The 23,700-nt window shown below is 31.6% G+C and overlaps 2 protein-coding genes across 2 annotated transcripts; one reads left to right on the plus strand and one right to left on the minus strand.

Moving 5' to 3' along the window:
* The first annotated feature begins 7,968 nt into the window (after positions 1-7,968).
* LOC137831544 (peroxidase 4-like) lies at positions 7,969-10,020 on the plus strand. The gene is made up of 4 exons (XM_068639264.1): positions 7,969-8,340; positions 8,699-8,890; positions 9,009-9,177; positions 9,483-10,020. Exons 1-4 carry the CDS (start codon positions 7,984-7,986, stop codon positions 9,872-9,874), a joined length of 1,110 nt encoding a protein of 369 aa, XP_068495365.1. The 5' UTR covers positions 7,969-7,983; the 3' UTR covers positions 9,875-10,020.
* Positions 10,021-14,049: 4,029 nt separating this feature from the next.
* Positions 14,050-23,650, minus strand: LOC137831545 (U-box domain-containing protein 4-like). The gene is made up of 6 exons (XM_068639265.1): positions 23,203-23,650; positions 20,637-20,917; positions 16,927-17,043; positions 14,756-16,819; positions 14,567-14,658; positions 14,050-14,338 (listed from the first exon to the last, which is right to left on the minus strand). The coding sequence occupies exons 2-5, from the start codon at positions 20,910-20,912 to the stop codon at positions 14,599-14,601; spliced, it is 2,517 nt and encodes an 838-aa protein (XP_068495366.1). The 5' UTR covers positions 20,913-20,917; positions 23,203-23,650; the 3' UTR covers positions 14,050-14,338; positions 14,567-14,598.
* Between the last annotated feature and the right edge of the window lie 50 nt (positions 23,651-23,700).

Genomic DNA, 23,700 nt, shown 5'->3' on the forward strand with positions numbered 1-23,700 from the left:
TTATCAAACATTTAATCTTCAATTCATTTCATTTATAGGTAGATTTACAATTAAATGAGAATATAATATTTAGTGAGAGATCTGACCTTTTCTTCTCTCTTGTTCTCTTTTAAGAGAAAAAAAATTATGGGTGACAAAGTGGAGCGGGCCATGCAGGCCGGCCCGCGACTCGCTCAAAAAAACGCAAGATGAGTTGCATATTTCAACTCGCTGACTCGCTTAGGCCCGTCCCGCATAATCCGCAGTCCACATGGGCCAAGTGCAGAGCGGGGCGGTTGGCATGCATAACCCGCATAACTTTAAAATGTATAATTTTTTTCCTACACCCCCTATATTTTCTTTATGTAGCCTCATATTTCACATTCCGATTTTTTTAATAACATCTTACTACACATATATCATGAAAATAATATTATGAGACCATTTAACTAATGCATCTAAATTAAAAAAATCCAAAAATTTTATTAAAAAAAATGGACCAACCCTTATGTGGGAGGGTTAGAAAAATCAATCCACAGATTCTATGCGAGACAGGTCAAGTGCGGGACTGGCTTATTGGCTTATGCGGATGCATTGCCACCCCAAAAAAAAATCAAATGGAAGTTATGTTAAAAAAATCAATACTTTTTCTATTTTGAATTGATTAAACAATTAAACACTAATATTTTCAACTTCAATAGAAAAAGAATTATGAACAAAAGTGATAGCAACCACTTTGTTCATTGTTTATGTTGTGTTCTACACCTTTCTCTTTCCCATGAGCCACCGCATATGAAAAATATAATCATTTTGATGGTAAGGTGGTTTAGGCAGTATTTTTAGTCCGTTAATCAGTTTTTATATGTCAGTTTATTTTTAAAAAAAATTAAATAACATTTTCGTATTATTGAGATTTTCATTTCTCCAAAGGTTTAACCTATTCTACTTTATATTTTTTTTATAAACCAATGAAAACCTAGACCAATCTAACCCATTTTATCATCCTATATCATATAACTATAACAAACTAATTTAGAATAAATAGCATAAACTACTTAACTAGCATATAGAAAATTGGTAATGCACGTGGAATTTCTACTTAATTAACCCAATGTGATGCACATGCTAATTACAAAAATGTTAAAGCTTTTTTTAATGCCTTTTATCCACCTAATCTATCTAGGGTTTATTTGTGGTCCTTTTTTTTTTAATTTTGGACAATCAATTTGATTTTGTATAAGCTAAACTATATACACTATAGTTTTCTATTTAGTTGTTATATTGTAGGCTTATTTTGAGTGAGATTTAAAGGTTTATACATTTTTTTTATCCAACTCATTGACACCATTTTTAGTTAGTAGTTTTGAAAATTAAAAGATAATATGAACTAAGTTTATTATTTTAATATTTTCTGACAGTATCAATTTATATTGTGAAAAGTTGGAATCTTATTAACTTAGATGATTAGGTAAGAAAAGAGAAGAGGAAAAGGTAATAGGCATATCTAAAAAGTCTATATCCTATTCATTTATACACCACCTTCCATTAATTACATTTCTCCACCTGCTTATCTTATCTTAATTCAAAAGATTATATTATCTATTAATGGGAGCTCAATATTAAAATTAACTATTACTTTAACATAAATTAAGATCAAATTTTTTTATTGAAAGTTGTATGTATATTTAATTTTGTTATATAAATTAAAATATTATTTGCTTCTCTAAAATAGAGGAGAGGTAGAAAGAAATATAATTAAAAATGAGAGAAAGTAGATTGTGTCGAAGTAGAATTTTTAAAAGGTAATTCATTTTTATAAAAAAAAAGTTGAAATATTCTAGTTGAATGAATTTTATTTAGAAGAAATAAAAATTTGCATAATTTGATCCCCTAAAATTAAAATTATAAAATTTCAAATTTTATTTGTAGATCAAGAATTTTAAATTTTTCGTACTTTTTTTTTCCACATATATATGTTGTATGAGTTACAAATTGATATTTTAAGAATTAATTTTAGTTTATATTATTAAAATTGTTTTTCATTAATAGAGACTATTTTTTTTCAGTTGATGTTATTAAGAGTTTTTTTATGTTAATATTGGTGAGATAATTTTTCATTCAATGTCAATTAAGTGTTTTTAAGATCACTTTTGTCAAACTTTTGTAATTATTGGGTTTCAATCAATGTTATTAATGTTATTTTTTAACCAAGTCAATTAATATTTTTTAAAGTTAACTAAGAAATTTTTGTAGCAACCTTATTAAGATTATTTTTTTAGTTGTGTTATCTAAGAAAAAAATCAATTATTTATTGAAAAGTTGTCGAAAATTAATTTTAAAAAATAATTCTAACTAATCAACCAAAATAATTGTAACAAATATTAACTCAAAATAATTTTGACTAAAGACATGCGTTAACTAACATAAGTTTTGTAATAAAAGAATTAAAAAAATCTTGATGAGTTCTGATTAAAAATCAACATTAAAAAATTACTTAATAATATTTTTGAATTATTAAATATTTTTTAACATTAAAAAAACTTTTTATATTTGCTAATCATTAAAATATGTTTATTTAATAAGAAAAATAAATTTAAATTACATTATTCAAATAAAACTTTTAACAATAAATAATTTAAATCAAATTTAATTCAAATTCAAAGTATTTTAATTTCTTTAAAATTATGAAGTTTTTTTATTTTTAAAAGAAATTGCTAAAACCCACACATTTATGTTTTACACAAAACAACAACAAAAAAGTAATAAGGTATCTCATTGAGTTACAACATTGATTATGCATATGTATATGTTTAGTTTTGTGACAGATCAAGTTAAATATAAAATATGCACATCCAAATTAAACTATTTTTGAATCATTTTCTCATTTATAGTCAAAACATAAATTCAAGATTTTAAATATTAAACAAACATCTAGAATGGGTTAAAAAGAAAAAAAAAATCTTCTACAATTTTCATCTCTTTTTTTTGTCAACAAGAAAATAATTTATAAATAAAAGTATTTTAGGGATACATCAACCCTTATACATGGGATAAAAGGACGCAAACTTGAGCAAACCTGCTCATCCCTACCTTACCTCAATCACTTACACATACCCAACAGATTTGATCCACGCTTCTCTAACCAACATTACATTTAATAGATCTCATACACACCAATGATTCCATACATCAATCAGAAAAAAAGAAAAACTTGTTAAGCGTACCTTCGAGGTTATCCATGACCAAGTTTTCAATTGCGCCATCGTGAATGTTTTTGTATGATCTATGCATCCATTTTTGAAAATCTTGTTATTTCTCTATTTCCACAATTCTCCTATAACTACTATTCACACGCACATCCATATCTGATTAACTGCTTCACTTTTCTCAATCATCCTGAATTGAGAGAAAAGCATTTTCGACATCCATGCCCACCCACTCATAACATTTAGACCAAACAAGTCAGGCTACCTAACATGTACAAAATAAGTGAACTCTAGTTTCCTCCCCCTCCCCAAACATAATACAAACAATGTTTTCCACTATTATCTCCCTTTTTGCCCAATTAACTTTCGATGCTATTTTATCCTCAAACACCCTCCAAGCTTGAGTTGATGGACGATTATGCCTTAATCCTCCAAAACCCCTCATACATAGCGACACATTCGACCTGTCCTTCTCCTTTCAAAATTATGTATGCTAATTGAACTGAAAACTATGTAGAATCCCTATCTCTCCACACCCACGAATCCTCATTTTCTTCATTTAGGTTCTTCCTTCCCAACAACATTAACAGTTGTTGCTCCTGTAGCTTTCCCATTCAAACAAAGTCCTTCCCCATCCATTCAAGATTATTATTCCTTTCTCCTCCTTACCTAAGTTTCCTTTCCACAATTTTCATCTTATAATCTATTTTGTGTGGTTTAAATTTTTTTTTACCCTATTTTATTATAATAATAATAATAAATAATAATAATAATAAAATATTAAGCTAAAACACAATCAATAATAGTTTAATATCACTATGTTGGGAAGTGTGCATTTGATTTTTGGTAGTTCTTAGGAACGTCATTGCACTTGTTCAGCAGGTCTTTGCGAGTCTTGTATGTGCTCTGGTGATCTAGAACCAAAGGTTTCATGTATACGGGTTGGGACACCCCTGAAGTGTCTCTTTTTAATTTATTAATTCTTTGCTGATAAAAAAATAATAATAATAAAATAACAAGAAATAACATTTTATTTATTTGTTAAATTGAATAATCTTAATAGAATAATTTATTTTTATTTAATTAAATATTTTTTATTTATATTCTTTGTTTTTCCATATATATGTTATCTTTTCTTTTCTCTTGTGGAAACCAAATACGATTGAACTCTTTTTTTCTTTTACTTGAAATTATATGTATAAAGTAAAGGAAATAACAAATTCATGTGCAATCTGTTTACTGTAGTTATCCACTCAGATTTTTTTTCTTAAACTAAACATATATAGCTAGCTTTATAGTGTATATTTGTCTTAAACAAAATTGTATCGAGAGGGAAAATATATGTAATATCTAATTTCATTCAAATCTCATACACAAATGGAGATTCAAACCTTTTAACCAACTCATAATTATATGTCACGAGATTCAACCTTCACCAGAAAAGCTATCAGAATTTATTTTCTATGTAGCATTCTTCTTTAATGGTGTTTGCATTTGTTTGATGTAAAGATAACTTAAAAATACTAGTATTGTTAAAAGTAATTTAATTTTTTTTTTCTGATAAAAAAATTGTTAAAAGTAAATTTTTAACAATTTACTAGCTTCAAGTTTGAGAGTTAATGATTAGTATTTGAAAGAAAGATCAATTTTTTAACTATATATGTCTACTTGATCATTCGATTTATATCCAATAAGTATGACATACCCCAAGCTTAAGTAGGAGTAACCTACAAAGAGTTTAAAGTTTCTCGATGAACGTGTTTGTCATTAGATTTGAAAGGTAATTTATTTGTGACCGTTGATTGAAAAATTATCTAACGATTGAACACTTAGTTTGGAATTCCTCATATTTCGTTGTCTATGAATAGATCGATGTGTGGATTCCACGATCACCCTATCCTTCTCTCTTAGGGTGTGTTTGCTTCCAAGTGGGAGGAGAGAGGGGAAGGAGGGAGGGGGTGTTTTTTGTGTTTGTTTCCATGGTTTTGAGAGTGGGGGAGAGGATGGGGGAGAGGGTGGAGGGATTTTTTCATTCTTCACAAAATGAAGAGATTTGTGAGGATTTAATAGGATTGTTGCATTTTACCAAAATACCCTTGTACATGTATTTTATTTTAATATATAAAATTAAATATTACATAAATTTATTTATTATTTATAATTTTAAAAATATTTAATTATACTATTAATAACAACATATAATTATAAATAATAAAATAAAATTATAATATCAACAATATATATATAGTTATATAAAATAACAAATGAATATTATTTTCATAAATTTTAATGTATTTAATTTATTTCAATTTAACACCAAAATATTTTATATTATATTTTTTAATTTTTTATTAAAAATATAAATAATTATGAATATTATATATTAAAAATATTTAATTAATTCAAACCTACACAAAAAAAAATCATAATTCATTATTTAAATATTTTTTAATAAGAAGGATAATTTTGTAAACTTACAATAAACCATCCTCACAAATCCACTCTATCATCCCTCAATCCAAACAACCTCACATATCCTCACACATCCTCTCCAATCCCCACAAATCCACTCCCTCCCATCCTCACAAATCCCCTCCTCAATCCAAACAGAGCCTTAGGGTGTGTTTGCTTCCAAGTGGGAGGAGGGAGGGGCAGGAGGGAGGGGGTGTTTTTTTGTGTTTGTTTCCATGGTTTTGAGAGTGGGGGAGAGGATGGGGGAGAGGGTGGAAGATTTTTTTCATTCTTCACAAAATGAAGAGATTTGTGAGGATTTAGTAGAATTGTTGCATTTTACCAAAATACCCTTGTGCATGCATTTTATTTTAATATATAAAATTAAATATTACATAAATTTATTTATTATTTATAATTTCAAAAATATTTAATTATACTATTAATAACAACATATAATTATAAATAATAAAATAAAATTATAATATCAACAATATATATAGTTATATAAAGTAACAAATGAATATTATTTTCATAAATGTATTTAATAAATTTATTTTAATTTAACACCAAAATATTTTATATTTTATTTTTATTTTTTTATTAAAAATATAAATAATTAAGGATATTATATATTAAAAATATTTAATTAATTCAAACCTACACAAAAAAATCATAATTCATTATTTAAATATTTTTTAATAAGAAGGATAATTTTGTAAACTTACAATAAACCATCCTCACAAATCCACTCTATCATCCCTCAATCCAAACAACCTCACATATCCTTACACATCCTCTCCAATCCTCACAAATCCACTCCCTCCCCTCCTTACAAATCTCCTCCTCAATCCAAACAGAGCCTTATGGTTCGAGTGTATATTGGTTGAAGACACACTAGGTATGTATTGAAGTTTAGAATATTATTATCTCCTTTCATAGTTACGAATATTTGACACATGTATATTTACTTCAAATGTCTATGGAATGTATTTAACATCACCTTCCACAACCAATATAGGTAGGGGTGACAAAGTGGATCTTAACTTATTAGTCAGGTTTTATATTTTTAACTCATTAGCTCACTTTGTCCCATTTTATCTAATTTGCCAAAATGGTGAACCAAAAACAAGATGAGACAAGTTTAAATAAAAAATAATTTAAAAGATTATTTTGTTATATTATAGTATTTGAAGTATTAAAATATCTAATAGTAATTTGTATTTTAAAATCCTTCCGTCCATACTTTAGCCAAAAGTTAACTAATTTATGGTAAAGGTTTATTTATAATTGAATGAAAATGTCAATTCAGTTACACTATTTGTTGGAGATCCCACCTTAACTAGAGATTAGAGCCTTTCATTGTATATAAGTGGGTGCAAACCTCAACCCTATGAGCCGGTTTTATGGGGTTGAGTTAGGCTTAAAGTCCACTTCGTAATATGGTATCAGAGCCATTTCGAGCCTATCCTAGCGAGTATTTGTTGGGCTTATCAGGCCACCCGCTATCGGACCACCCATAATATATAGTCCCACGCACGAGTTGGCAGTCTCAGCGTGAGGGGGTGTGTTGGAGATCCCACATCGACTAAAGTCCACTTCGTAATACTATTTCTGCATCATAATTAAATATTTTTTTATAAAATATTATTATAAAAATAAATGGATTATGAAAGGAAATAATTGAAATATAAATACAGAACATGACACAAAAATCCAATTTGAGGTAATATGCTGAAAAGATCTGAAAAAAGCGAGTGGAGAAGAAATGGAAGGGAGTTGATTTGAAGAAAACAAGAGATGAAAAGTGAGAAATGTAAAGGGTATAGTGTATAGACAAAATTAGCCTACTAAACAACTAGTAAATGCTTGGATAATGGTTAATTCAAAGAGTGAAGATTACTATTTAGCATTTATTGGGGACTAATCCAACTAGATCAACATTGATCTTCTTCTCTTAGATAGGTTCTAAGAGGATTTTTAATCTAACATATCTCTTAGAAATTCAATTTTTTTTACCAATCATCCTAAAATTGTTGTATATAAATTGAAAATTCTCTTTTTATTTTTCCTATTTATACTATTTCTTTTACCCATAAAAAAAATCTCCATAAGTACATAGCACAGGTGCTTTTGCAACCTTTGAATAGTCAACATTGGCATGCTCTTTGGGGCAACTACACATAACAATGTAGACCCTACAACGTAGAAAAATCAAAAAGCATGGACACGAGACACCCCTGATTCAAATCAAGTTCATTTCATCGTCTCGTCTAAAAGAAAATAAATGAATAAATAGGTATAATCTTCATCAAATCAATCCACATTTTCACGTAAAGCTTTTAAAATGCTTAGTTGGAAGTATGAACTACCACCTTCATCATCTCTATATATTGGAGGCATCACATGCACAGTTTCTCATTCTAAACTCACTGCTATCATAACTTCATCACAGCAAAACATGCCACTTTCTCCTTTACGTTCTTCCTCTTTTTCTTCATTAGCTAACATCGTTGCATTAGCTGTGTTCTTGCTGCTTCTTACTGCACCAACGTCTTCTGCTCAACTCTCAAACAACTTCTATTCTAAGACATGTCCCAATGTTTTCAACACCGTTAAAGCTGTTGTTAAATCTGCCGTGGCCAAAGAACCTCGCATTGGAGCATCTATTCTTCGCCTCTTCTTCCATGATTGCTTTGTTGATGTAATTTTCTTCTACCCTTATATTTTCTGTTCATCAAGTAGTCTCTTTTTATCTCTATTATTGGACTACATGCAGCTCATATTTATCATTTTTCAAAACTTCATTTTGGCTTTACTATAAAAGAAAAAACTAACTTTCATGATGATTTAACCTATCATTCATGATATGTCTCACTTGTTTTGCTTTTACGTGACATTGAATCACCCAGTACAGTGTACAGTGGTTGATTTGACAGAACGAAATAAAAAGGAAGTGAGATGCTAAAATTATATATTAAAAAATGTGTTTCAAATCAAAACTTATTATTTAAACTGTTCCAAGAAAGTTATCTTTTATTGGTTGGTGGTGAAACAAACAGGGTTGTGATGGGTCATTACTACTTGATGACACTCCATCGTTGTTGGGGGAGAAAACTGCAGCTGCTAACAACAATTCTGTGAGAGGTTTTGAAGTGATTGATGGTATCAAGTCTAGGGTGGAGAAACTGTGCCCCGGTGTTGTCTCATGTGCTGATATATTGACCATTGCTTCTCGTGATTCTGTTGTTCTTGTGAGTTCATAACAATCTTCTAAACAACAAATACTGCATTATTTTACACTTTCATTATAACAATCTTCCACATCATACTAACTCAATAATATCTATTTGTTATGTGATTATGGTGCAGCTTGGAGGGCCATTTTGGAAAGTGAAGGTTGGAAGAAGGGATTCCAGAACAGCAAACTTCAGTGCTGCCAACAGTGGTGTTATTCCACCTCCTACATCTAACCTCACCAACCTCATTAAAACGTTTGAAGCTCAAGGACTCTCTGCTAAGGACATGGTTGCCTTATCTGGTATTTCTCCTTGCTATACTCTATGTTAGATTTCTCCACTCCTTCTGGAAAAGACACGTTTTTCCTATTTCAGGATGTGACATTTAAACAACTATATACATTGAAGGTCAAGTATTTTTTCCTAAAACTAACGCAATTAAAGCATTGAGAAAGGGACACAGAACCTACTGAGAATCATTATGATCTTTCATATCCTTTGTTTGGACTCGAAAGATGGATTTAAGGACGTGTAAAAAACTAGATTTGAGAGAAAAAAAAGAGTAAAAATTGTATTTATGATATCTTGTATGTGGTTTGAATTGCAGGAGCTCACACAATTGGAAAAGCAAGATGTGCTAGTTTTAGAGATCACATATACAATGGCAGCAACATTGAGAGGAGATTTGCATTGGCGAGGCAGAGAAAGTGTCCAAGAACTAGTGGCACAGGAGACAACAATCTAGCAGTTCTGGACTTGAGAACTTCAAAACATTTTGACAACAACTACTTCAAGAACCTCCTCAAGAAAAAGGGACTCCTCAATTCTGATCAGGTGCTTTTCAATGGTGGATCCACTGATTCACTGGTGAGAACTTATAGTCAGAATAACAAGGTCTTTGATTCTGACTTTGTTACAGCAATGATCAAGATGGGAGATAACAAACCCTTAACTGGGTCAAGAGGGGAGATTAGGAAGAACTGCAGGAGAGTGAATTAGAAGAGACACATAGATTTCTTTGATCAATGGACTTCATTAAGTGATGATTTCTGCTGAATTCGAAAATTGGGAATGGTTTGTTTTGTTCAATTTAAAGTGTATTGTATTGTGGAATAAATTATAAGGCTTTTTGCCTTCTTTAGTGATTTCTGGGACAAAGTATAATTCACTTAAAAAGTTTGCTTACGTCATAATACCTATTTCATTTTACATTTATCTAATACGTTTTATATAAATTTTCATTCCTTTTTCTCATAATTTGGACACTTAACCCTTCATATTTAAGTTGACATCTATAGATAAATGGACACGTATTAATAATGTTAATTAGAAAATATTTTTTTTTAATTTTATAAACTTATTACTTTAAAATTTAATGTAATATTAATATTTAAAAAAAAATTCAACATATTTTTTACCATATAAATCTTAAGCATTAATTAGTATGAACAAATCATTTTCTTATTTTGGGAATTTTTCTTTTAATTATATAACTTCATTTTCTTTTTGGGATACTTAGAAAAAAAAAAGTAAATTAGCTTAAAAAATTACTTCTTAATTTACAATTTTTTATTTATATAACTTAATTTTCTTATTTGGGATTTCTTGAAGAATATACATCATGAGACTCATTAATAGAAAAACAAAAAAGTAAACGTAATATTTAGTTATTTTGCTCTTTCTTCATTTCATTAAGCTTCGTTCTCCCTCTATAAATGTAAATGTGTTCTTAAATTATTTTTTTTAGCTTTTGGAGAAACTCTATCTGTGGGAGTGCTATTCATATTTTAATATTTAGAATATAATATATATATATATATATTTTTTTTTATTATTATTATTATTTATGTATGTATCCGTGTTATTGATTTGTTTTGTTATTCATTTCTTAGTTATGCGTGTGTTATTTCTTTCTTTTTTTTAATTCTCAATGTCTTTTATTCAATTTTTAATATTTAAAAAGGTTAGTTGCTTGTGTTTGTGTATTATTATTAAGAATTTTTTTAAAAGATTAAATTAATAATATCTGAATTTAAATAATTTTTCATTAAAATCTTTAGAGACTAAAGTAAAATTTAAATCTAAAATATCTAAAACTTAATTTTAGAAACTTATTCAATGAACAGATTATTATTTGAAACCTAACCATTATAAATATCTAATATAGTATATAAATTAGTATATATAATGATTAATTTTTTTTTATCTCTAAATAAGTTTTTATTTAATAAATATAATGTAATTAGAAATACTTGTAAGGTCTCTAGCATTCATTTTGATTAGGTCATTTTTTTAAACTAGAGATGTATTATATTTCAACCGAACTACTCTTTTGAGAACATGATCTTTGTTATCATAGTCTTTTTTTAATCTTTTTTTAATTATGGACTTAAATTCAGTCTATAACTTATTTGCATTGGCATAAGTGGTATAAACTTGAGAAACTTAATGTAAACCAAATTTGGTGGAGGAAATAAAAGATTGTGGATCATCCTCTAGTTTTTATAAATTCATGTATATGTATCTGTACAGTATCTTTTGGATAAAAATACACAAGTTATGTATATATGAATTAGAGCATCCTTTACTAAAAATACACAAATTCATGCAATTCCTATTTAAATGTTCTGCTCCACAAAAAGGTTGTGCAAAATTGAGGTTCTTACTTTTATACTTAGACTGTTAGGTGTTATATAGAGTTTAGAGTACTACTATAATGGAGAGAAAAATATTAAAATATATAACTTTTTATTAATATATTTTAACTGTCAAAATACATAATTAAACTAGATAATAACTTTTTATAATATCCTTGTCTCAATAAAATTATATATATATATATATATACACACATATATATACACGAAGTTTATGATCGTTCGTTAAATTTATTTGAATTAGAATATTAATGAATAGGGAGAAAATATAGTATTGAAAAGGGCAGGACAATGGAACAACTCCACTTTCTAAAGCAATAAAACACTTTATTTTTTACAATTATGTAACCAAGTTAGAGTGAGACATATCAACGAAGAAAAAAAAAATGAGAATGAGACATATCAAGAACAATAGTGATTTTCCAAACCTCAAGAAAACGTGTGCGCCATATTTGTATTGGTGAACTTCTACTTTATCACAAGTCATGGAAATTTAAAAGAACAATAATACAACCAAGCTCGGACATTTATACACTTGTATGTATATGTTTGAAATATGTTATCTTTTTTTTTCAATATCATTAAAGTTTATAATAATATCAAGAGAATGAGATATATATTACTTCATATCTTTATGTTAATATTTTTCTTTTTAATTTTTAGATTAGTTGATAAAATTTATTGAAAATGGATATATATTACTTTAGTATCTTTATGTTAATATATATTTTTTGAGTTTTTAGATTAGTCGGTAAAATCCGTCAATACTTTCATTCATCGGTAATAAATAAAAGTTATTAATGAACACAAATTTATCGATAATTTTTGGTCGATAAATCAATAATTGCTTGTAATGGTAAGTTTCTAGTTTGTCTTATTATTCTTATAAATCTCTTTATTACAATGAGGAAGAAAAAAAGATTAAGAAAATCATATCTCATTTGCAAGAATAAATAAAGCATAGTGCGTTGATTTGATACTATACGAAATAAAATATAATAAGGTCATATGATATGTTTATAATTAAGTTAAATTCATACAAAATTATCTTGTATTGACAATTAGAAATTCATACACTTAGACTGTGAAAAACTTGGTCAACAAAATATATATTAAGAAAAACAACTTTAATTTTGTATTTGATTATGCATGTATCTTCCCATGTCCCTTCTTTTAGAACTGCATTTTTCTTAGTGTTCCTACATCTAAGCTCGTGAAGTCTCTGCTAAAGATATGGTTGCCTTATCTGGTATTTCTCCTTCCTCTTCTTTATCCTATTATTTCCTTCCATTTTTATGACCAATTAATAATTTTGTCTGTGTTTCTTTAGACACATTCTAGTAATAATTTTGTAAAATAACAGTGCTTTTTTCTACAAAGTTCATACCAGAATATGACATTTAAACAACCAGGTGCATTGGATCAAGTCCTTTTTTCTAAGCTTAAAGTAATAGTGAGACATTTATAACAATCTTGAAAGGCACATTTAACCACCAGAAAATCACCCATTTATGATAAATAAGTGAATCTAAGAATTACCATCATTCACACTTCATATATAACTAGAAAAATATATATATAAAAAAAAAACAAATCACAACTATAATTACAGAAACATCACAATTTTTAGGATTTAATAACCTCAAATTCTTGAAAAACGGAGGATAAAATTAAATCTTATAAAAAGAAGAAAAAAAAACACCATTTAGTCCTATGTATTATTATAGTGGTCAAACAGTACAATCAACCACTTAAAAGTTTATATTTAGATGACTTGACGTATTTTCTAAAATTGACTATAATGTTTTAAGCTTAACTAGATCTTAGGTCAATAAACTATTTTAGTTCATTTTAAAAAACTAAATAAATTTAAATAAAGAATACAAATAAAATATGTAATTTTAAAATTTGAATCATATTAATAAAATTAATTTTATATTATGATATAATAATTTGATATATAAATAAATAATATTATAATTATGTATATGTTATAAAAAATAATATTACTTTTGTTTTATAAAATATAATAATTGTTATTATTATAAATGAGATCGGCCATAAGTTTATGGATGGATGTCATCTTAAATTACAAATTAAATGGATTAAGTCTCAATTTAATTCTCTGTTTTGAATTAATTAATTGAACTAAGTCTGTTTTGATTATAAAAGTGAGAAATTATATAAATTTAATTAGAATTATAGTAGAATTATCATATAACTCGTTATGCACAATAAAAATGTTATGCCCAATAAAAATAAAGTGTCTCACCTTTCCTAAAAGGTATCAGTCGTTTATTGTGCTTTAGAACGAATAAAAAGTTACGCTCCAGAATTTGATAATTTGATGAAGCTGAAACAAAAATTAAAGACTGATGATCTAGTTCGGTCTGTGTAAAATTCAATTTCTAAAATCAATAAATTTGTAAAACCACAACTTGCGTTGATATGGAAAAAAGAGAAGCTTTGATATGGAAAAAGAGAAGCCGTGCCTTACAAAAAAGAGGACAGGAGAAATTATTGAGAGAACTATTTTATTTATATTGTAACATGAGCAGCAACACTACAAAATCATCATAGGAAAACTGAAAAATATGAAGAAAAGTGCTATAACAACACTACATGTGAGATCAGGCATCAAACGGAGACATATAATCATGCTTTCTTCGAGATGATTGCTTCGCCTGCTTTAAAAAATCCACGCATGAACACAACAGTTTACACCTATATCCCCATCTCGATGAAAGGGGCAGTTAAAGCGTCACTAAATAAACCAAACGTTTTATTTGTCCACAGCCGTCATGTCCTACCACAGCAATAAAAACAAGACCCTTTTTGTTATACAAAAGCTAAACTTACATGTGAAAAAATTTTACATCACATAAAGGTTTTTCACAAGGAGGACAAAATCAATCCTCCATGAATTTTTTTTTCCCTTTCCAAGCAAGTGAAAATCAATACAAAACACCTTTACACACATTATTTGCACCATGTAATGTATAAATTGGACATTCTATAGGAGTTAATTCAAAACCTTTGGATACCACACAAGGTTGGAATTCAAGATCAGCCCCTCCCAGCATTCCCATGTCTTTGATTTCTAAATTGATTGAGGAGAGCCTGGGCCTAAACATAGAAGAAAATTCACTCACCACTTTTTTTGAAAGAATGAAAAGAATAAAGGGCAACTAAAAAATGAAACTATAAAGACAGAAAAAAACACCTTTTCTTTGGCTCTTGGGGTGCCTGACTGTGATAAAGCTACTAATGGAGGGACAGCTCCTTGTTGAAGCACCTTGCCTAAAAATCTATCACTATGTAAGCAAAGATGAAGAAGAGCTGCGGCTGCATTCTCCTTTCCTCTAGCAGAACCCAACTCAACAACCTCAACCAGAACAGGAATCCCTCCTTCTTCACCAATTGCATTTCTTCCTTCTAGAATTGTGGCTAGATTTGCTAAGACAGCCACTGCCTTGTCAACCATTCCAGCTGCTGGGTCCATTAACTCCACAAGGTGCCTCACAGCACCAGCTTGCACAATCCGATTCTTGTTTTCATGAAATATTGACAAATTAAACAAAGCAGTGGCAGCATCTTTCTTTCCCCTAGGGGTCCCATTCCCCAATAAATCTACCAGCGGTCTAATTGCCCCAGACCTCCCTATGGAAATCTTGTTTTCCTCAATCACTGATAAGCTGAAAAGAGTGGCAGCAGAATTCTCCTTGGCTTCTGGGCTCCCATGCTCAAGCACGTGAATCAGAGGTTCTATTGCACCAGCACTTGCAATTTCAGTTTTGTTGTTATCATTGATTGATAAGTTTAGAAGTGCGGTAACAGCATTTTCTTGGATCGCTGTATCAGCTGATCTAAGTAAATCAACTAATAAGTTAATGGCTCCACAGTTAGCAATCGCAATTCGATTGTCCATATTGTGCTTTGCAAGAAGACGGAGTTCTGCTGTTGCCTCTTTCTGAGCATCCAGATCAGAGCTCCTCAAGCCCTCAACCAAATTCCGGACCTGGGCTTCAATACCTGAAAGATCACCTTTTGTTTCAATAGCAGGAGATGCTATCCTAGGAACAAGCCTCTCTGATGGCCGCCTCCATATAGCTTGGCTTCGAGGCCTTGTCTCAAACAATCGGACTGGGGACTCAGCTTCTCTATGTGTTGACAGCATGACAGTAGTACCAGCAGTTTCTGGCCCTGTATTTAGTTCACCAGAAGCATCTCTACTGTGGCCTGGACTTGTTGACAGATGAGGAGCATTGTTGTCATCATCTTGGGTTTCTTGAGGAAAGTTTGCAGTAGAAAGCGCACTGGAGTCAGAAACAGCTCTAATATGGGTTTGAGATTGTTCAGAGCCAAAGGCACTGGATGATTCCCTTCTAGATGGTGACAATGATGGTTGGCTAGCTGAATCCACAGTGCTTTCATCTGAGCTAGCAGACCTGTCATCCAAACCAGCAGGAGATATTCTTGCAAGATCCATATATTGCCCATTAATTATACCACTTAAGGAACCTTCTGAAGTTGAACGGGGATGCAAAGGTGATGATGTTTCCTCTAGCTGAATCCCACCAGAAGTTATGTTATTACCTGGTGAACTAAAAGAGCGAGAACGTGCTGACTCAGGTGAGGATGGCTGGTTGCTCCTGGGGTGAGCAAAAACAGGTGACTCCCTGGTTGTACCAGATTCCATATACCCATGAAGGACGGATGGTGGATTTAGATTTGTGGATTTTGTGGGATCAACTAGTCGCACATTGTTAGATTCACACCAATTTGCAATTAAAGCTTTTACAGTATAATTAGGTATTAGGTTGGTATGAGCCAGAGTTTGACGAGTCTTTGGACAAACTGTAAGCCCAAGATCAATCCAGTTCTTGATGAAAGCTCGCTCATATGTTTGCCCTGATGCTACAATCACAGGATCAGTCATCAACTCCAAAGAAAGAGGACAACAAAAATCAGCAGGTATTGGAACTGGGCTGCTACTCTGAGCTTGCTTAAGCATAATGAGACGCTCATGCATATGTGTTATGACAGCAATCATTTGATCAATGTATTCAGCCTCCTCGGTCTTTTCAGATTGTTCAGCATTCTCCTTCAACCTTTCAAGGGCCACAGCCTCAATAAGAACATCCTGATTAGACATTAGGCCCAGTCTATCAGCAATTATTGTCAGGACATCTGGACTGGGTCCTGCATATTCCAGTTGTACAATAGCTTCCTTAATAACTGATGAGCTTTCTTCATGTCCCAACAGCTTAAGTTTATGTGAACATTGCTGCAATTTTTACGTTAATTATACATCCAATTTACTTTTTTCATATAAAAATAAATCCAACTGAATGAGGATCTTAAATTAACTACTTGATCAGTAGAATATTCTACCTGTAAATCTTCGGAACTCAATTCATCAGGGAGAGAATGCTGAGAAACCTTCAGCTGCTGGAAAATATTGAGCCCTGAAGTGCGAATTCTTGATATCAGGGGTTCAACTTGCATAACCTAGCCAACAAGAAAGAGGAAGCAGTGAGAACTTGACATGCAATCAACATGAAAAAATTCAAACCATAAATTTTTATGAGAAACAGGCACAACACAACAAAAGAGTTACTTTACATTCTAATTCTACAATAGGTGGCAGGTGGCAACCCAACTCATCCGAAGATACTTGCATGCTTCTCAATTCCAACATAATCAAATTTCACTAAGGTGGAGACAAAAGAAACAGAAACCCTTTTAAAAAGGACTGATGTCTGGCTACGCTTCCTTGAAAAAGGTAATATGGATAGGAACTGAGTTCCAAGTGGATTAGAAAAGGATCCATAAATGGATATATCGGAGAATGGAAGTTGAGCATAGAAAATAACAAGTGGTAGTTATGTATTTGGAGTATATCTGACAGTAGGCTGCGTGATTAGACTAATGTTTGGTTATTTACACTTTTGTGGACAGAAACTGTCTCTGAGACAGCAAATGTATTGCTGTACTATGTAATTTCAGTGCTCTATATCATATTTTACTAGTTTATTAATTGATATTCTATCATTTTGGTCCAACACGAAGGATCATTAGAAAGGGAGATCTGTTTGGCCAGTGAGTTGATAATTTGACAGTAGTTTCTGATTCTGTAGATTTATTGGAGCAGGGAGAAAATAGAATGGATCCTGGTTCATTGATTCCAACTTTTTCGTAAAATAGAGACCTCACATTTTTGTGTCAACTGAGAGGAGTGATGAGAGGGTGATAGACTCACTGGGTAATTGGGAAAAGATTTAGGGATTCCAAACAAAATAAAAGAAACAAATTATAGGATTATTCTTTCTCCAGATCAGTATGACCCTGGAGAAAATGATGTACAACTCAGGGAATTTCAAAAGTGCCCAGACACTCTCCCAGTAAACACTGCTACAACAACAACCTTCCCTGTCTGACCAACCTCCTATTTATTTTACTAGTAACAGAACAGTTATTTCTAACTACTCTTAGTTAGTTACAACTGTATATCTCAGTTAGTTACAAATTATCGGATTATTCTTTCTCCAGATCAGTATGACCCAAGAGAAAATGATGTACAACTCAGGGCATTTTGAGAGCGCCCAGACACTCTCCCAGTAAACACTGCTACAAATACAACCTTCCTTGTCTGACCAACCTCCTCTTTATTCTACTAGTCACAGAACAGTTATTTATAACTACTCTTAGTTACAACTGTATATCTCAGTTAGTTATAACTACTATAATGCTCCTAGTTTGTTACAACTGTATTTGTATCCCAATCCTCATTTTGATTCTTCTTCCTTCACACATACACTTTCCTAATGAGGGGTCTTGTATCAGAGGTATTAAAGGAATTCTGTGAAAAAGAAAATAAGGGGCTGCTACATCTAACTTATCAGGAACTTACGAAGAAAAAAATCAAAGGTTTATGTTTTTATTATGAAGTGGACTTTAAGCCTAACTCAACCCCATAAAACCGGCTCAATAAGGTGAGGTTTGCACCCACTTATATACTATGAAAGGCTCTCATCTCTAGTCGATGTGGGATCTCCAACAGTTTTAAATTTGAAGAAGGATCCAATCCTTTGCACCAATACAAGGAAAAACAGTCAAGGTTGGAGACTTGGTGATATAATGAAGCCCAAAATGATGGAGGTAATTGTTATTGAGGTAGATGATGAGAAGAAGGAAGAAGTGTTTTTCCCTCGAGGATGATTTTTAGCAGGTTGTGATGACAGGAACTGAAATACATCCTAGTTGGAAAAGGATCCATTAAAGGATTGTGGGTAGTTAATCATTAGGAGTATATGTGATAATGTGATAGATAATAACTGACCTGTATTCACCAATTCCATATTAGAAAGTGCACAATGAAAATTATGCACAGAAAATAACTGATGGCAGCTTATCTATTAATTAGGCCGGTATGCGGTTATTTGCAGTTTGTGGACAGAGAATACATTAGTACTTACATATCAAAACTCATAATCTTTGCAGTATTTCATTATTGTTGGAGATCCACATCCATTACAGTTATGGATAAATTATAATATATAAGTAGGTACAAACCTCATTTTAAAAGTCAGTTTTGTGAGGTTGAATTAAATCTAAAACTCACTTTTTAAAATAGTATCAAAAACTATTCTAAGCAAGTTCACTGGGTCTATATCGAACCGCTATCAAAACATCCACAAATATCTAGTATAACACTCGAGCTGTTTGATTCTCAACATAAGGAAGTACGTTGGAAATCCAACATTGACTAGAGATATGGTGTTTCCTTAAGAAATCATATAACTATATCAAAATAACCAACCATGTATATGGTTAATCCATGCATTTGGCAAGTCAAATCTGAATCCAACCATCTCCCAAGACTTAACTTATCGTGTCAGTCAATTTGAAAACAAACCTTCCAATGTAATGAAAACTGTAACATATAATATCTTCATTCAATAATAAGATGCACCATAGTTCACCATATTATTTAACAGGTGAATCCTAAGAAACATTAGATAATAAGAACTATCTATGGCAAGTAGATCCCTATGAAATGGATAGATTTTTCTATTGATAATTACATGGTTCCCATTTTGAATTGAATGGTTCAATATGGTAAATCTCATGGGTTTGAATCATTCTATATGTGCAAGACTAAGTTGATTGCATATGATCAATGTGAAATGAATAATTCAATTATTCATTTATTTTACCCTGTTCTTTCTTCAACCTTTTTGGTCAAAGAATTTGAAAGGTCAAAAAAGTTTATATTGTTTAGAAAGAACTGAGGGAGCATGTGAATGCACCCAATTTGATTATCCCATTGCTCTGTTTTCATTCTCCTAAAAGAGAGGCTCCGCATATTCACTGGCTCACTTTATGCATGCCTTATTTGGCTATTTCATTGCTTTGTTTCCATTCTGACTTGTGACATCACATGTTGTCTTGTGAAAGTAATGTTTAACTTGTATTATCAATTCCTATCTCAAAAGTATTACATTGAGCCTTCTAATTAAGTCTTTCATATTGATTCAAACATTCAAAACAATGTATCATTCACAATTCAAACATTAGCACGGTGATTCACAATTTGAATCATGATTTTAAAACCATTAAGTTAGGGACTTTAATCTGTCAGATTAAATTCTGAGAAGAAAGTATATCTTGCCAAATAGCATCTTAACTTCACACTGAATCAAACAAGATAGACAATTATAATCTGGAGGAAAATTATACGTGAACTAAGTTCAGCAAGTTGCACTTTGAAAAACTATATCTTTTCTGAAGATGTTAAATAAAATGACAGGAACACATGTTCAAAGAAAACAGAATAAGTTATTTTTCCAAACATGTATAGAAATAATGACGCAGAATCATAACCAAACCAAAAGAAACATGAGGAAATGATACAAGACAAATATATTAAAAAAAACAAGGTAAATGTTATCACATTCACCACCACGACTGCATGTTCTCCATTATCACATTCACCATCCTATAGTGGAAGCTTAGTTCACTTTACTTTGAAGTAAGTAACAACATAGTCAAATAAGACTTTTGTATCTACAAACTAAGAGTTAAGATATTATGAGACTTACAAAGTATACTTTGCTAGACAATAGGTGCCAGTTCTCAACATGCTCCTTTAATTCATTAACGGCAAGACCAATTTCTTCCAATATCTTACTAAGCACTTCATCAGAAGCTAACTCAGAATTAACAATCTCATCAATGATTGGCTTCAACAACTTAAGTATTTCCTCTGCCTTCTGGTAATACTTTGAGACAGGTTCAGAGCTCATGTTTCCAGAAATTGATAAATGCAAAAACGAGGATATGCCATTTACTATCATTTTTAACAATGATATCTCCATAACACCTGCACATAATATTATTACAACAACAATAATAATAAGCTGAATGTAGATACAAAAGAAAAGGAGGGAAACAGCTCTCGAACTTTAAATGTTCATTTAATTTCTATATAGCAAATTGAGTATACAGCATTAGCTAGAAAATTTTAACTATCACCAAATGACCTTCAGGTAAAATACACAACAAAAATATACACATAAGTACCAAGTAGAAGATTAGACCCTTCTCACACTCTCCACTACATGCAAGTAAAAAGAAAGATATATACAAACAAGTTCATCTTATAATTGAGCAATTAATAAAATCCAACATAGCCAACCATAAATTATGTTGTGATTTAATTTCATGCTTTAGTTTTATGTGTTGTCAAAAACTTATGTGATATGAGTTGTATAAGATTCTATGTATCTTCAATTTAGGCTTAATAAAACGTTTGTTGTTATTTAAAGGTTATTTTTCTTATCTGTTTTATCTTGGATTTAGTTGGAGAGCTTACAATCATACAATCCTACAGCCCCACCCCCCCTCCTTCTCCCCTGTTCTAACACTGAAATTTGATTTTAACAATGCTGGTCTAATCAACAAAAATGTCTTAAATGACAAAATAGGTGGACAGCTAAAAAAGCATTCCCCCATTCATAACTGTTTGTGGTGGACAGTGGGTTTAATAGGGTGCAGGACCAATAGCTTTCTCACCCAAAAGAAACCCTATCCACTTTCCATTCTCATCAGCCATCACCCCTTATCACCAAGAAAAATAAACTAGCCTCTTCTTCCCCGTCAGTAATAACCCCCTACCACCAACCATTTTTTCCCTGGCAGATATTGCAGAACAGAAGCTATCCGGCAACAGCTCAGGTTGCAGAGACAATCCGGAGACACCGCAAATGGAGGAGTGGTCCCCAAACCCACAAATTGCCGCAAATTTCAGTAATTTTGATCACAATAGTTAGGAACAACTTAACAGCCCTCCGAGGAGCAGCACGGTGTCATGACACTAGTATGATAGCTGCATTATCACATGCAATTTACTACTACACTAATAATATACCATTTACTATTTAGTTATAGCACTGAATTAGACCTACTTGCACAACTAAATGACAATTTAAGAGTTTTAATGGTTTAGAAAAAGAGATGGTAAGACCAAGAGCATTGCAATAAATGGAGAAATCAAATAAGGCTAATAAGCAAGATGGCAAACTTTAAGTCAGTATCGATATATAAATACATCATTGGAATAAGGAAATTTTGAAGAAAAAGAGAGCCTAGTATCAAATGACAGGCAACTAACAGGCCTATAATGAGTCACACTACAGTGTCAACCCCATCATGTAATGGTACATGCACACAAGTTAAACAAGCCAGACTGTGGTTTCAATTGACATGGTGAAATGACAATTTGAGAAGAGTGGAGTCCCTCGATTACAAGTAGGGATTCTGCCTCCATCTCAAACCAAACAAAAAGGTAACTCGTACTCATGCATCCTCTTTCCTACCTGATCTTGTAACGTTATTACTCAGAAACTACCGTGCAAATGCACCCATCATCATTAGAACATGACAATTCTATTTCGTAATATATATTGGCATTCGAAGTAACATCACTCTACCTAGAACTTGAAACACAACCTGAGTCAAGCTAAAGCAGTCTAGGCTAGTAGGATTAACACAAGACACCCAAAATTTAACGGTGTTTGGTCACACATCAAAGTAAGATTTACAAGCGTCCAACCGAAGCAAGTATAACTCTCTTGAATCAGTTTGACGTGAAAAATTATATATACATGCTTGGCTAGAGTGTATCCACACGTACTAATATAAGTGTTTGGATTACTGTTTCAGAGATTTAAAACATAAATTCCTACGTTCCCATGCACTAAACGTAGAAGGAAGTATTCTGTCTCATCGAGATGAAAGTAAGTTTCGTTCAACGCAAAATCGGTGTCCTCAATCACGATGAGTTTATGAAGTCAAACGCAGCTACAGTTAAGTTTGTTCCACATGACTAGCAATCAGGTTTCTAAAAACAACCGAAACTCCTTAATCTAGAAAAAACACTTGGAGCTGATCCGCTGAACTCAATTCAGCAGAAAACAAATCACAACTTCTTTTTCTCTAACGCTTAACCAGCAGCAACTATATTTCAAACGTTCCTAGTTTTTTCCTCTTCTTCTCTCCGTTAACAGCGATGGAAAAGCGACTACAGTTGCAAACGCACACAAGCAAATTGTCACGCTCGGTCAAAGCTAAAATTCTGATAAAACTTTAATCAAACACGGAATTTACCGATGGAGTGAAAGGAGATGCCACTGTTTCCAGAACTGTGCTCGATTCGATTCGCCAAGAGATTGAAGCAGCCAGCTGGAGTTCACTTGCTCTCGCTCTGGTTTCTTCGACTTGGCTCGCCGCCGGCGAGGAAGAGTGAACGGTACGAGCGCTGGCGAAGGAGCGGCGCGCTAATTTTCTGGCCGGCGACGGTGGCGATTCGACGGAGGAATCGGACGTGCGACTAGGGCGAGGTCCTCGAGGAATTGGGAAATTGTAGAGACTCCGTCCTCTTTTCGCGTTTTTGATTTTTGATTTTTTATACTTTTCTTTTGTTGAATCCGAAATTCTCTTGATGGTGTTTTTTAATTAGGAATGATTGATGAACTTAATGACATGATTAGATTAGATGACTAATAAAACAAGCAAAGTACCATTCACACTGTCATCGGTACTGGTAGTACCACACACTCTTATCATCATCATCCATCAACTATATATCATTTTTCACTTCCAACT

The sequence above is a fragment of the Phaseolus vulgaris genome, chromosome 6 (genome assembly GCF_000499845.2).
Source record: "Phaseolus vulgaris cultivar G19833 chromosome 6, P. vulgaris v2.0, whole genome shotgun sequence".
Classification (NCBI taxonomy): domain Eukaryota; kingdom Viridiplantae; phylum Streptophyta; class Magnoliopsida; order Fabales; family Fabaceae; genus Phaseolus; species Phaseolus vulgaris.